At 43.3% G+C, this 16088-nt stretch overlaps 1 protein-coding gene across 4 annotated transcripts in view; it reads left to right on the top strand.

The window, feature by feature from the left end:
- Rasgrp3 (RAS guanyl releasing protein 3) overlaps positions 1-16088 on the top strand; it is a 108745-nt gene that overhangs the window by 71515 nt on the left and 21142 nt on the right. For 3 of the 4 annotated variants that reach the window (XM_028873414.2, XM_028873412.2, XM_028873422.2), the window contains 4 exons: positions 985-1260; positions 8309-8386; positions 10545-10661; positions 13577-13692. In XM_028873414.2, the coding sequence (XP_028729247.1) occupies positions 985-1260; positions 8309-8386; positions 10545-10661; positions 13577-13692 (587 nt within the window). The remainder of the gene's footprint in view (positions 1-984; positions 1261-8308; positions 8387-10544; positions 10662-13576; positions 13693-16088) is intronic. The other variant, XM_028873433.2, reaches the window with a different exon arrangement.

Here is a 16088-nt window from a genome sequence, read left to right as displayed (position 1 = left end):
GACATGAATGAATATGCCAGAGAAGCACCACTATCTGGCCTCAAACTCTGCCCTCATCCCAAGTAAAAGGGGACCTACTATGGGCTCTATTTTTTCTTAAGCATTGGACTCAATTTCAAGTAAAAGGCAAAAAGAAAATTTAAGTTGTACAGAATAAGGGGCTTGAGGTTTAAGTATATCTTTAAAAATTATCTATTAGGAGGATGGAGAGATGGCTCAGCCTTGAAGGATCTTCCAGAGGATGAGGCTTTGAGTCCCCGTAACCGCATTACGGCTCACAGCCATCTGTCTCAGAGACTAACACCCTCTTCTAATTTCTACATGCACCCGGCCAGGCACACATGTGCGGCACACACATGCATGCGGACAGAGCACTCATATACATAAAGTAATAGCACACACTCACACTCATGCACACACACACACACACACACACACACATACACACTCATGCACACACACCCTTAAACTCTTCTTTCTTATAGAAAGTTGAAAACCAAACAAGTGAGAAGCCATGTTCACACTCACCCCTTTAGTTAGTGTGGAACCTCAGCCTTCAGCTCAGGGAAGCTTTTCCTGCCCCGCCTTGTCCCGGACCACCCTTCAAGTGACTTTTGCAACGCCGTTCTTGGAAACCCGAGGGCATTGTAATATGCCGCCTGCTTGCCTTTGTGAATTGTAATTTCTCCTGACTCTCGGAATCCTAAGCAGCTGCGATGCCATTTTGCAGCTCCCAGGTAAGCAGAGGGAGAAGCCATTGACCGTGTTGTTGGAAAATGGAGCAGGCTGTTCAAGGGAGAGCCAGGCCTAGTACACTTTTCTGTTTTTCTTCCTCTCCGTCGACGGTTTCCCCACATCAACATTGGTGTAGCCGATACTCCTCCCCATAGCTCAGGAGTTCCAAAGCCCCGCACTGCAGGATCTGGGAGTGGACAGGAGACAAAGCTGTTGTTTGAAAATTTTGACTTTTCTGTCTCTTCCCAGAACTGGAACGAAATGACAGAGCTGGTCTCCTCCAACGGCAATTATTGCAATTACCGCAAGGCCTTCGCCGACTGCGACGGCTTCAAAATCCCCATCCTCGGCGTGCACTTGAAGGACCTGATAGCGGTCCACGTCATTTTCCCAGACTGGATGGAGGAGAACAAAGTGAACATTGTCAAAATGCACCAGCTCTCCGTTACCCTGAGCGAGCTGGTCTCCCTGCAGAACGCCTCTCACCATTTGGAACCTAACATGGATCTGATCAACCTGCTCACTGTGAGTCCGCAGCGGCCAAACCGGTGCCGAACAGCACTTCGGTCCCTTAATTCCTAGTGCCATAGGAAGACAGGTTGCAACAATTCAATTTTGATGAAAAATAATTTAGGGGTTAATACACGATAAGGAGTCTCAAAGAATGAGGAAAACGGAAACTTACACCCATAAGGAGTGTGACTGGAGACTATAGCGTTGGGGCAAATCCGTTTTTCTTCTTTGGGGTGGACCTGGTCTCTGCCTATTTGAACCTCTTCTGTGAGTGTTTCCTCCCTACGAGCCACCTTAGCTGTCTGCTCTCACTCAGCACCCTTGCCCAGCTGATCAGTTCTTTCCTTGTGCCCTCAAGTCCTCTGCTTCTCTTTCCATTGAGAATTCAGACTCCATCTTTATTCCTAATGTGAAAGTTCTTGTTTTGCATTATATGTGTATACATGGTGTGGGGGGGGGGAGGGAGAAGAGAGGGAGGGAGAGATAGAAAGGGGGGGACCTTTGCGCATACCACAGCACACATGTGGAGGTCGGAGGACAACAGTCATGCAGTTTGCTCTCTCTTCCCAGGTTTGTGCAAGGAGTGCCTTTACCAGCTGAGTCATCTTGCTGGCCCTTTCTTGCTTTTTTCTGTTTTGGTTTAGTTTCCAGGGATTTTTGTTGTTGTTTGTTTGTTTGTTTTAGACTTGGGTCATGCAATTTAGCTCGGGCTAGTTTTGAACTTGTGCTCCCCGTGGCCTCAGTCTCTGAAGAGCTAGGATGAGAGCCGAGGGTCAGCATACGCTGCTTTTAAAGACGTGGTCTTTCCAGAGTACTCTTCGTTCTCTTCTAAAGCAGCAACAAGTCTGTCGCGTGTCATCCTCGTACTTTACATTTTTCCCTTAACTGTAGAAAGGCATTGCTCTGCATTCCATAGGTTTCTTCCTGTTCATGTGCTTTTTTTTTAACTGTATACCCAGCACTTTTCGCAGTACCTGGCTGAGAACTCAGAAGACAAAGTAAATGCTATATTTAGGAGTAATGAGTGTCAGCTGCTCCGATTATTATTTATTCATGTTGGCACTTGTGGCAGACTGTCTAGATGGTCTTCAGATCTAGAGCTTTTTAGACACAGCATGTGTACAGATGAAGACATCTTCCTTCAGGTCTTCTTTTCGAGGGGGAAGAAGCACAAATTTTCTTACCCTTGCTTAAACAAGGGAGGGCACAGCTTCCCCATTGGGCTTCACCACAGTGTAGCACCTGAAACTTGACTGCCACGGGGAATCGGTGTTTTCTTCTTATGTCCATGGAAAATCAAAGCAGTAACTCTTCTAAAGCTCCAACCGCCTAAATCCCCTACAATGGCTGCATTGGAGTAAGGAGCCTGACTCCCAGACTTCATATCCACTGTTCCTAGAGCAAGTAATTGTTAGCAAAGGACACATCCCTGAGTAGAGTAATAATATTGACTGTACTCAATATGAAGGTGAAGTGGTCAACACACAGATCTCTTGGGTGTTTGATAAATGATCAACAAAAAGACTTTCTCCAACGGGGAACTACCTCACAATAGTTCAAGCACCTGCACTGATTAATCGTTTGCCATGTAAATATGTTTCCATGAATCAGTGCCCAGAGTTGTAGCCACAACCAGGCAACAAACCACAGGACAGACAGGTGATGTCTGAAGAGAAGTGCCACTGTGGGCCCTCAGTTTCAAGTGTCTCCATCTAAACTGTATTCTTAGCCTTGAGCGTAACTTCACAAGGCAGGTGCCTGCATTTGGACAATGTCTCAAACGCCTAAAAGACAATAATAATGTAGGGAAATTAAATTTGAGTTTTAAGTACATCAACCAAGGGAAAGGTTTATCAGTGGTGGAGTACTTGCCTAGGATGCACAGGGCCCCGGTTCTCTATACAAAACAAAACAAAACCTAAATGCACCAAGCAACATTATCAAAAAGAGGTGTTTAGGAAAATTCTGAATTTTTTTTTTAAATGAAAGTTCAATGGTACAAATGGGGAACCTGAATTAAAAAGAAAAAAAAGTTAAGAAATAATTCTTTTTGTAGAAAAATAAAAAACGAAACAAAAGAAATGATGCCAGAGGGTGCCCACTCTTTCTTTTAGGAACACTGAGGGAAAACTGCAGAAGCGGCTTAGAACCATATTTAAGGGCAGTGCTGCATAACCCAGAGTGATGGCAAACATCCTAGATGAAAAGTCTTGGGCTGGAGGGATGGCTTAGGGGTTAAGAGCACTGGCTGCTCTTCCAGAGGACCCGGGTTCAGTTCCCAGCACCCACATGACAGTTCACTGTCTGTAACTCCAGTTCCAGGGTATCTGACACCCTTGCATGAATGCACATAAAATAAAGAATTAGTAAATTATTTTTTTTAAAAAAGAGAAAAGTCTTGATTAGTCTGATTAGCCCCTGTGCTAATCAGTCTGACTTTGACTTCTTCATAATGTTTCTGTGCTCATTTATGAATGAATTTCTATGAATCTAGAAATATAGAACAGCAAAGCATGAAAATAAAGAAATGTTTCTGTGGTGTTGGCACATGGCCCACTGACTCCCCAGGACAGCACAGGCCTTCAGAAGGGTCACCACACCTAAGCCAGTTTCTACTTAGATCTAATATCTTTCTTCCCTCCCCACAAGCAAGTAAAATGTTCATTACTCACAAGGTCACATCCATTTTTTTTTCCCAACCTCTGGGGAGGTAATGTCCCCAACATGAGTCTGGAGGAAACTTATGTGTTCACTAGAGTCTAGTGGCCACTTTATGAAGCACATACTTGTCTGGACTAGAACCACACAACTGTAGCTGTCTGAGGCATGAGAGCAAGTCCATAAGCGTAGCTTTTAAGAAGTGATTCAGTTTTCTCCAAGTCAAGTTTTTTTGCCCAAAGTGACTGTGTTCTTCAGTGACCCACATGAGCTTCAGACACCAAAAGACAGAAAGTGAGAACTCAAGTTAATGAGCAATTATTAAACTCTTATTTTGTGCATCAGGCTGTCTACCAATGCTGGAACTTTCCATGACCCCTGATTCACATGACACTCCCTGTGTATCTCCCTGGTGTATTCTCACAAGGGCCCTATAATGAATCCTGGGAAAAACTTAGAAAAATGTCACACCACCTCTGTTCCTTCCTTTCTCAAAAAATGAAGGAACTGAGATTTATGAGTACCCAAAAAGTCTAAAAGTGACTAACTTCTGGATACAAGGTTGGGGAACTTTCTCCCTCGGATAATGTATTAGTCAGCTTTTCATCACTATAACAAATGCCCAGTATAAATCAATTTATGAAAAGAAAGGCTTATTTTGCCTCAGTCTGTTAAAGTTGGCGCCATTGCCTTGGTTGAGTGGCAAGGCTGCACACACACAGAGCATGGCAAAACATGATCACTTACCTCATGGCGGGAAAGTGGAAAGAGAGGAGGACATGGCTGGGTTCCCACAATTCCCTTGGAGGCATGCTCTCATGATTTGAAGACCTTTCACTGGGCTTCACCTCTTAATGTCCCCCTACATCACAACAGTGCTGAGCCAAGGAACAATCTTTTAACGTATGGGCCTTTGAGGGGACTTTTAAGATGTAAATTAATAGTGGATGATTGACCTCGGATGGACATCTGCTCTCTACTGTGGGCATATTTATTACTAACATATAGTTTATCTTGTATCACTAAAAATTTAAGCAATATTTTCCCCCAACCCTTTTCACTATTTATTTAGAGAATAAAATTTACAAGGCAAAGACCATGTTACTTTCACCATTCTGTCTTTTGTCCCTTGAACAGCATGGGTAAGTGAACAGAAGAGGACATGGCATTAGACTGGTGGGATTTAGATAGTTCTCTCTTTCAGGGTAGATCTGGAGAAGGCATTATTGCCCCTTGAGGTCCCAAGTCATAGAATGAAGAGTTCTCACAGCTGATGCCTCTGTTTCATGACATGTGAAACAGACAAGTTCTTTTCGTGGTATTTTTAGCTCCATCAGTTACCTTTACCATTTTGAGCACATGCAAATAGCTGGAAAGCCCCTATGTTTTTATAGTCTTGTTTTTTTAAAAAAGAAAGAAAATAAAAAAGAGAGCGAAGAAGAAAGAGAGGGAGGAGAAAGAAAAAAAAGGAAAAGATGATTGCTAAACTGGTGAGTATAAGTAGTTTGATGATCAAGTGTGTTTTTTTTTTTTATAATAAGCCAATTTTAACATGAAGTCTAACTCTAGATTCACCTGTACTGACAGGATTGGAGGTAAATGTGACTGACAGTGGGTCAGAATATTGTCTAAAACCACCAGGGACAAAAATATGTTTGGCAGAAGCTGGTCGTATTATTTAAAAAATGGGAAGTAGACAGGGAAAATCCTTAGGTTCCCCAAGGAGATCTGAGAGAGGAAATTTCTGCCTGCCTGTGACTGGCAGGGCAGAAATTGTAGCAGTAGCCTTGGAGACAGTTTTCTGTTCACAGATAAGCAGCATGACATGTGGCTGCTACATTGCCTAGATGCCAAGCCTGTTACCTGTGACCTTCTAAGCAAAGCCAGTGGAATAGATACACATTAACTCATTTAAATCTTCATCAAGGTCCTGACTGGAAGCTGTGTTGGTCAGGAAGAAATCAAGAAGCTTAATGGCTTGCTCAGGATCATAGCATTTATAAGTAGAAAGAAGACATTTGGAGAAGAGCAAATCATGTCCATTATATGCCCATACGTCATGGGAAAAAGCCTAACAAGCGTACATGTGAGAGCATCTTGTGAATTTAGGGGTGTCTTGTGGGCATTTCTGGTTGAATGTCTTGGAGCTGCTATTAACTCGTTGGAGGATGCTGGCGCAAATCATTATGGGATTTGGACATCACAGGACTTAGAGGCAAGTCAGGAGGAAGGAAACAAGCTTGTCGTTCAGTGCCGGAGCTAACTCCTGATAACAAGAAATTTGGAAGGAAGACTGCACTTGGCTTTCTTTCTTTATTTATGGAAGATCCTCCATGCAAGGCCTCAAACTGCAATGGAGGCAAAAAGGACAGATGTACTGCCCACTTTCACGAGGCATGGTGCCCAGCAGAATCCTTGGTTGGGGGTTTATCAAGTGGTAGGCGACTTCCCACGGCAGCTGTGTTTTATTTATATAGTAACATGAAAGTTGTTTGTTGCCATGACCAGTGTTCAAATATTGTCCTAATTCATATTGAACTCCAGATGGCCAACTTCTGACAGACCAGAGCTGACCAACTTGACATCAAATGTCAGGCAGACAAATACTTATTGTGTCCGAATAATGGCTGCTTCCAACTTTTTCAGAGACCATATCGCCCCCTATGGCTTCCTTAGCAGAGAGCTGATGTTCTGTTCCATGTACCATAACAAATTGTTCAGCATGGAGGAAAGACTGAAAACCTAGTAGCATCCGCAAGGATCCTTCCCCCCCCCCACACCAATAAGTCATTGTGATACTGTAAAGCTATTACCTAGTCGCTGACAATATCTGACAATGCCTTTAATCCCAGTACTCAGGAGGCAGAAAGAAGCCAATGTTGTTGGTTGTTTTTGCTCTTTTGTTCTTGCTCTTGGAGGGGGGGGGGACTGCCACCCAGCTTCCAAATAAATCACACATGGAGACTTATTCTTAATTATAAATGCCCGGCCTTAGCTTGGCTTGTTTCTTGCCAGCTCTTCTTAAATTATCTCATCTACCTTTTGCCTCTGGGCGTTTCCACTTGCTTGCTTCTGTATATCTTACTTTCACTCTTATTCGGTGACTGCTGGGTGGCTGGGTGGTTGGCCCCTAGCGTCCTCCCCTCCTTGTTCTCTTGCTCTTTCTTCTCCTTTCTAATGTTCATCTTCCATTTATTCTCTCTGTCTGCCAGCCCCACTTATCCTTTCTCCTGCCTCACTACTGGTCGTTTACTCTTTATTAGTCCATCAGGTGTTTTAGACAGGCAAAGTAACACAGCTTCACAGAGTTAAACAAATCCAACATAAAAGAATGCAACACATCTTTGCATCAATAACCAAATGTTCCACAGCATAAACAAATGTAACACACCTTAAAATAATGTTCTACAACAGGCAAATTCTGAGTTTGAGGTCGACCCGCTCTACATCTTGGTCAGCCGGGGTTACATAGTGAGACCTCCATCTTTAAAAACAATATGAGAAAAGCAACTTAAAAGAGAAAACCAAGTTATTTTGTCCCACAGTTCAAGCATTCAGTCTATTATATCAAGAAAGCCACTGTGGCGCAAGCTTGAAGCAGCTAGTCCCAGTGTGTCTTCAGTCAGGAGCAAAGGACGACAGGCTGGTACATGGCTGGATTTCCCTCATCTTTATACTGTCCAGGACCCAGCTTAAGGAATGGTGCCATCCCAACTTAGGGCAGGTCTTTCCACCCAATGACCTTCTTCTTTGCTCCATACTCACAAATGATGACGATTTACTATTAAACAAAACAAAAAAGTTAGAGGACATTTGTCATGCCTAAAGGCTGGTAGCACTGACTCTCATCATCGTTGATGAAGCGGTGTGATTCCTCAAGTCTCCTGGCACTGAAGAGCATGGGTGGGGACTGTCTGGCTCACTGTAAACCTCATGACTTGCTTTAGGTGAGCGGGAGCATACATGGTAATTGTATACACTCTCCAACCTTGGTGCAAGCTGTTAGCCTTGCCTATGCTGGCCTTCTCTTCCTCTAATTCTTTCCAGTTGACAACTACCTCCTGGATCTTTCCAGATCACTGCAGTCTCTGGGGTCCTTGTGTGTAATAATGAATGTGTTCAGGACTGAACGTGTAAGAGCTGTCCAGTCAACACCACAAGGAAACAGAGTCCATTGTGCTTTTCTTGATGCTGATGACCAGGCCAGGATTAACTTTTTCTTTTTAAATTTTTATTTCTCACCCTCTGCATGCCTCTATCTTTGAACTCTTTTGCATCCATCCAGATATCTGGATCCATACATCTGGCACGAGACATACAGCCTTCCATTTGAAGATTTCAGTAATGTACATAAAGAAATGCAATCCAACGTAATCACTCGTGTCGTTTGATTTTGTCATAGCTCTCTCTGGACCTCTATCACACTGAAGATGATATTTACAAACTGTCACTGGTGCTGGAGCCTAGAAACTCCAAATCGGTAGGTATTGCTTTTCTCTCAGGACTCCAAACACTGTTTGTCATTTATTGTCATTGGTCATTTCGATGGCGTTTTGTGTTCTTAAGAAGGAAGAACTTTGAAGAGCTGTATAATTCCCATTTGACCAATAGGCCAGCTTATCCCCAAAGTTTTCAGAATTATTTCTTCACGTCAAACACTGAAGGAGAGGGAGAGGAAGACTATCATCCATATGCTGTTTTATTATTGACCTTTTATCTTTTGTATCCCCCTCTAAGAACTCACCTACACAAGAGACAAAAAAAAAAAAAAAAAAAAAAAAAAAAAAAGTCATCCTAGTATTTAAGAGCCTGTGTTAGGTAGGGTTTCTGTCCAGATCCCTTACATCCTTATGAATAAATAAATAAATAAATAAATAAATAAATAAATAAATAAAGGAGTTGGAAAGAAAGCATAGTGATTAAGAATACTTACTGCTATTGCTGAGGACCAAGTTCAGTTCCCAGCACCCACACAGTGGCTCACAACCACCTGTAACTCCAGTTCTAGGGGTTTTAATGCCCTCTTGTGGTCTCCACACATGAGGTGCATTCACACATGCAGGTGCAAACACTCATACACAGAAATAAAAATAAAATAAAATAGACAGAAACGAACAAAAATACCAATAGGAACAGCACAAAAACACCCTCATGTCCCATTGAAGTAGTTTAAGAAATTTTTAATCTGTCTCAAAAACTTTGTGACTAAGAATGATTAAAGAAGACACCTAAGGTTGACCTCCAACATCCATATATCCATGCAATACATGCTTGCACACATGTGTGCACACACATTCCTACACACAGAGCCATGGTGTGTGAAGAAAGGGATGCAAAAGTGTGAGTGTGTGCATGAATCCGTCTAAATTGTATGAAGTTGTTTGTCTTGCTAGTTGCCCAACCAGTAGTCCCCACCTCAACATAGTTTGGGGTTTAAATGAATTATGATTCCTTCTCAGATTCTCTTGAAAAAAATTTAGCCCCAGTTCATATCAAAAATAAAGAGCTTCCTAGAAGGGGTTTGCCTGTGTATACCAGTGAAAATACCTCCACTCTCTGAAGGTCCCACAGAGAGCAGTAAATAAACGGCACAGCAGCCTCAGCTCGGCTTCCGGTTGGATTGTGTGTCCTGCTTGCGTTATGAATTATGGTCACCACATTCCCCAGGTGACTAAGAGAAAATGTCTTGAAAGACAGACAAAACCTACTGGAAAAGCCTGTGGAGAAGTCAGTGGTGGGAGAGATGATAGAGAGACGGAAGTAATTATCATCTTAAACAAAGTGTGGGTGGAAAGGACAGGAACTTGGCCTCATATTGATTACTAGTTGTTATATGCATTCAATACAAATTTATCACTAATTCGAACTATTTAAAAAACTGATAACTTTTGTTTGAGATAGGCTCTTGCTATAAAACCTATGCTGGTCTCAAACTCTTGATCCTCTGCCTCAGTCTCCCAAGTGCTGGAATTACAGGTATGTGCCACTGTGGTTGGCTTGATAACTGTAATCTTTATGTATGCATGTGTGTGTATGCATACATAGATACATACACACATATGTAAAAGTCCATGGTGCATTGTCATGTGAACCTTTAGGAACTATCTGGTGGTAATCTATAGTTAGAAAACTCAGATGGGCTATTTGGGTGGTCCGGGAGTACAGGGTTTTTATACTTACTTAAAAGGATAAAATGGAGGCTGCTGTTAAACAAAGGGCATCATCAAAACATATCCTTAGCCATGTGCTGGTGCATGCCTAGAAGACTCACACTCAGAGGCTAAGGCAGTGGAAGGGTAAGTCCCAGAGCTGCATAGCAAGGAACTTTGTCTCAAAAAGCCCAAACTAAGGCAAAGCATGTTTTGAGTTACTGGTTAAACTCGATTAACAAAAGGTGTTGCTTTATAGACATGTGAAGCTGCGTATGGTGGTCTAAGGAGGCCGAGGCAAGAGGATCTATACAAACATGAGACCAGCCTGGTCTATGTTGTCTCAGTCCTGCTGGGGTGCCATAGTGAGACACTGTTCCAAATAAAAAATAGACTTAAGTCTTTACTGCTATTCAGATATTAAATTGTCTCTCTTGGTAGATCAAGGTCCAGTTAATGTTGAAAAACTGTGTCTGTGTATTCTTTTAGCAGCCTACCTCCCCCACGACACCCAACAAGCCTGTGGTGCCCCTGGAGTGGGCTTCAGGGGTGATACCAAAGCCAGACCCCACAATCATCAACAAACACATAAGGAAGTTGGTTGAGGTAAGTGACTGAAGGAGAATAAGCGGAGAGTTCTAGGAAGACTCTTTCTCTTTCCTGAGTGTTCTATGATTGTCCAGAAATCAGATGACCATGGAAACGGCCCCTGGGCAAGGAGGAACAGTTGAGCTTGATTGAGGAACAAGTTTGTCAACTGATACTCCATGCTTCCTGCGTTGGCCCCAAGAGGGGGATCTATCAGAAAGAACCTTTCAGTCTCCTGCCTATGTCTTCTTATTTACCCAAATATCCTCAGCTCCCTCTAGCTCCCTTCTTGAGCATTTATCATCTCTCTCACTGCCACCAGCTTGAAGGATTTTAGGGATTAGAATTACTCATGGAAACCCCACTCCGGATGACTTTGTTACTTCCAAGCAGGGAAATATCCTGTAAGCTGGATTGTTTCACCTGCTGTATAGTATGAGGGTTTTATGACACAGCTACCCAACACCACTGAGGTCAGAAAAATCACTCAATCTAAGTCAAGGCTCTTTCAGGGTTCTCCCTGTAGAAAGCAAAACAGATTTGGGTGTAATCCCAGCACTTGGGAGGTTGAGGCAGGAGGATCGGTGAGTTTGAGGATAGCCTGGACTACAGTGAGACCCTGCCTCAAAGGATGAGAGAGAGAGAGAGAGAGAGAGAGAGAGAGAGAGAGAGAGAGAGAGAGAGAGGGAACAGGAGAGCAGAAGCACAAATGTGGAGGAAGAAGTGGAAATGTCTCTGTTTTTGGAAACTGTGACCCAGGCCCAATTAAAGCCCTGCTTTCACGGACTGGTGCATCGTCTATTACAATAAGGTTGAATGTAGGAGGCAGAGTATCTATGAGAAGGTAGATAGTGCTGTTTGCTGGAAAGGGATGTTTCAGAAGAACACAAAGAATGTTCTTCATCTCGGAAAACCCAGGGATTTGGTAATTGCTGAGAGACATTTTATGTTGGGTGTGAGGCAGAAAGAAGTTGTTCAAAGGCGTAGTGTGGGAGGCCAGGTGTGCTAATGCACATGAGGGGCTGGGACAGGAGAGTTAAAGGCAACCAGAGGTACACAACAGGACCCGATCTCAAGAACAAGTAAGCTGAGTGCTGCGAAGGTTGCTCGGTGGTTAAAAGGACTCTCTGCTGTTCTGCAGGGCATGGATTTGATTCCTAGCACCCACATTGGTTGGCTAACAATCAACTCTAACTCCAGCTAGGGGATTCAACACCACTGTGGCTTTCATAGGCACCTGAATGCATGCGCATGAACACAGACATACAGGCATATGTCCAATTCAAAAATAAAATGGATCTTAAGCAAGCAAGCAAACAGACAGAAGACCCAAGCAAGCCAATGACAACCACAAAGGTGGTGTGTAAGGGACTTTTGCTGAGGGAAGGGCCTAAGAAAACCATATAGTCCAGGGCAAAGAGGGACAGAGTTTGGGGGCCAAAAGGACCCAAGGAGGACATTTCACATCAGGATGCTCTGATTACAGAAAATGAAAACTGAGAAGTAGAGATCTTTCTTTTTTGACATTCTTTTCCCTCTCATTTTCTTGCATCTCTTAAAATTAGTATATAACCTATTATATTTCGTTATGGCATTGTCCAACACATTTTGTGTTTATTTATTCTCCTGGCTTCCTCTTCTCCCCCAGGCTCTGTCTCTATTTGACCCTCCCACCCCAGTAACCTCCTCTCTGCCTTTGTGTCTCATATGTCCTGTTGTTTTCTCAACAGCTCCTCTTTCCCTCTGATGCTTTGCTTTTTGCTTTCCCAGCTTATACCCACACCCACATAGACCTATACACACACATAGAAACATTCAAAGCTAAGATCTGCATGTATGAGAGAGAATGTGCAGGGTTTTTTTTTTTTTTCCTTTTTGGATCTAGGTCACCTCATTTAATATAATACTTTCCAGATCCATCCATTTTCCTGAAAATTTCAAATTTCTTTTTTTTTAGCAGCTGAATAAATTTTTTTCTCATTGTTTGTGTACCAGATTTTCATCATCTCAATACTTATCCACTAGCCAAACAACTTAAAGGTTAAGTGTTTTGAAGTGCCTAATATTTGTCATTGAATATCCGTACTTTAATTTATAGAGTACAAGAATTTTGTAAACAGAACTTTAGTACAAGTTCATAAATGAAATTGCTTTTTATTTGATTAAGCTAATGGTAAGCATTTTAACCCAAACTGGGCCAACCTTTCAGCAAGGAGTTAGGTTTGGACTGATGGGAACAGGGTTGGAGAAGCAGAGAGAGAAGAGAGGGAAGGGGATGGGGAAATTGAGAGTCACTTCTGAGCAGGGGGCAGCCTGCAGGATGAGGTGGGTCCAGATAAATGCTCTTTTGACATTTCGTGTGCTTGGGGACTCTCTGTACACGCTGTCACATCCGTTGCCAAGTATACCTGTAGGATACTTGATTTCTGAAGGGGAGAGTTCGTGTGCCTCTGTTACCATTCCGAGCAATTTTTAGCCTGTATATTGACTTTTATTTGAATTATAGAATTATTTTGTTCATTTGTAAACATTTCTTCCCTCTAAGTAGGAATTTAAAAGAAATCTTATTAGGATTTTGATGGGGATAACATTCAACACATATTTTAGTTTCTGAGGTAATTTAAATTTCTAAAGTTTCATTTTCTATTTTCATGGTATTATAATCAATAAACTCACCAACCTAACTCCTACTCAACCCTGAGGTCTCAGTTTAGAGTTTTCTTTCTTCGGGAAATCTTTCTTTATTTAAATTCCCACCTCGAAACCCTCCACAAACCACTTACCATTTTATAGTGTTCAACAAGCCTTGAGTTTACAGATCCCCCACCGGATTCAAGGCTCTTTGATGGAATGGATAATCCACTTACTGTTTTTCTCAAGTTTAATGCCTGACTGATACACGCTCACGGTAAATGCTCGTCTATCTTTTGCAGTCTGTGTTTCGAAACTATGATCACGACCATGATGGATACATCTCCCAGGAGGACTTCGAGAGTATAGCAGCCAATTTCCCCTTCCTGGATTCCTTCTGTGTGCTAGACAAAGATCAGTAAGTCTCACTTTGTCGTTTTTTTAATGGATCTAGCTTAAAGCAGAAGATTATCTAGGGGGTGGGGGTGGGGCCAGGCAAACCTGCATCCTGCATCTTGACAAGGTATACCCTATTGTTCTGATAAGGCAGTCTGGCTTTTCACTCCTTGTCTTTCTTGGTGTCCCTAAACATGACCAGTTGGGTGCTGTTCCAAGGCAGACCACATCTCTCTTAAACGTAAGTGCCCATCTGCAAATAAGCCAGCTCTCAGTTTCTTTCAATCCTTGCACTACTTCACTACCATCTCTGAAAGCCCCAACAAGACAAGTAGAAGTGATAAACGTGATGGCAGATGCCTGTGGTCCAGGCTACTTGTCAGGCTGAGGTGGGAAGATCAGAAGCTTGGTTTCTGCTTGGGCTTCAGAGAAAGAATTCAACTACAGCCTGGAGGACTTAATCAGTGAGACCGTGTCTCAAAATAAAAAAAAAAATGTTAAAAGAAGGCTGAGGATAAAGCTGAGGGTAAAGAACTGCTGTAGGGACCCCTCCCCCCTCCACACCCACAATTTAAGTCCAGTGTTCCTAATGACTGGCCAACATTCTTCTTTCTAGTAATTCACAGAGTAAGCTCCCACTGTCTTGTGGTTCTGCATACATCTTGGTTCTTGGAATTCCTAGCCTGTGAGAGGACACACAGTAGACAGGCACAGGAGTTTCTTAAGCTCCTTGCTCTTTGAGGACTTTATACCACGTCTGTTGGAAGTTGGAAGCTTCTGTGCCAGGAGATCTGTATGATGTGAGATGGGATACGTGCTAGATAGCAAGTTCTCCTTTCTCTGTCTCTTGAGCCTTGAAAGGACCTGAGCCAGGTTGCTGCCTGGTGGTTGAGCCCCAGTTGCCCTATTCCCTTTCTAGTATAATAAATGGATCCCCTGGGGCATGTATGATTCACTGATTCTACATCTGCATATATATGTGTGTGCATGTTTCTTTATATATATGTATATGTTGACACACACATATGTATCTCAATGAATGTTGTCCAAATTAGACTTTTGTGTCTCTTTGTGACTGATGCATATTTCTGCAGAAATTGTAGGATAATTTTTTTAAGGATGGGAAAGATACTAGATGACTTAATTTTATAAATTCTAAGTATGATTCAAGTTATCTTGCATATGAGACGAAAACAAGGATCTTCAGTTTGGGGTGCAATTATGGCATCGTTAATAGCAACAGGGAGACCTGTGGTAATACGAGTTGGAAAGGAAGATAGGGACTTTGCCATGGTTGTGTTGATTTTTGAGGGGGGTGTACAGGAAGAGATGCCTAGCAAGTTATTGAAGACGTAGTACAAAATGTGTGAGAACAGCCGGGCGGTGGTGGCGCACGCCTTTAATCCCAGCACTCGGGAGGCAGAGCCAGGCGGATCTCTGTGAGTTCCAGGCCAGCCTGGGCTACCAAGTGAGTCCCAGGAAAGGCGCAAAGCTACACAGAGAAACCCTGTCTCAAAAACAAAAACAAAAACTGTGAGAACAGTTGGGGTTAGAGGTGCACATTAGCTTTTCAGCCCCGCCACATTAGCTGGTTGCTGGAGCTCGGTGCAAGAGTCCTTTCTGGTGGGAAATTTAGGGGAGATGAGCTCAGGGCATGGGAAACCAGCCTGCAGGACTACCCTTCCCACTCATGGGTGATGAAGGTAACAAGTGGAATTCTGCAGAAGAGACAGAGAAGGGGGAGCAGGAGATGAGAGAGTAAAGCAGAACGGCACAGAAGTGCATGCTCTACAGAGAAGGTGTCAACAATTCAATCTGTCCCCGCGTCACACACTGCCATGAGGCTGGTGATTTCGAAGTATGAGAGGAGGCCGCTGAGCATTGTCCTTAGCGACATTTTTGGTAGGGTAGCCGTGGGAAGAACTTGACTGGGTAGTATAGGATGATGGCAGAAAATGCTGATGAGTGATGCTTTGACAACTTTGGGGGTTGGTAAGAGAGAAAGACCAGTGCTGGGGAAGACAGCGGGAGCAGGGAAAGAGATCAGAGAAGGGAAGTATTGGGCATCTCTGTAAACGGAAGAAGTGGGTGAGCAAACCGAGCAGAGCCTGGGAGAGAGCAGAGGTGGGTGGAGGCTGGCGAGCGGGGATGGGAGCCTGGATGGGAGCAGCCCTTCTGATGCCATAGGAAGACCCAAGAGAGGAAGAATAAAGGAATCCTGAGCAGGGCAGGAAAGATGGGATCTCTGTACCCCAACACTTCTCTGTGTCACATGGATTTGGTCCTTACTGATAGACAAGTGACAAGCAGGGTGTGTGATGAGCAGAGAACACATAGGTGGAAGAGGAGAGTCATTCTATGTAGAGGAGATCGGGGGCGGGGGTTGCTTAGATAAGCAGTGGGTGTGGAGGACACAGA

Source organism: Peromyscus leucopus, chromosome 22 (assembly GCF_004664715.2).
Source record: "Peromyscus leucopus breed LL Stock chromosome 22, UCI_PerLeu_2.1, whole genome shotgun sequence".
Classification (NCBI taxonomy): Eukaryota; Metazoa; Chordata; class Mammalia; order Rodentia; family Cricetidae; genus Peromyscus; species Peromyscus leucopus.
Note: the sequence above shows the minus strand (reverse complement) of the source record. Positions and strands in the feature narration are given on the sequence as shown.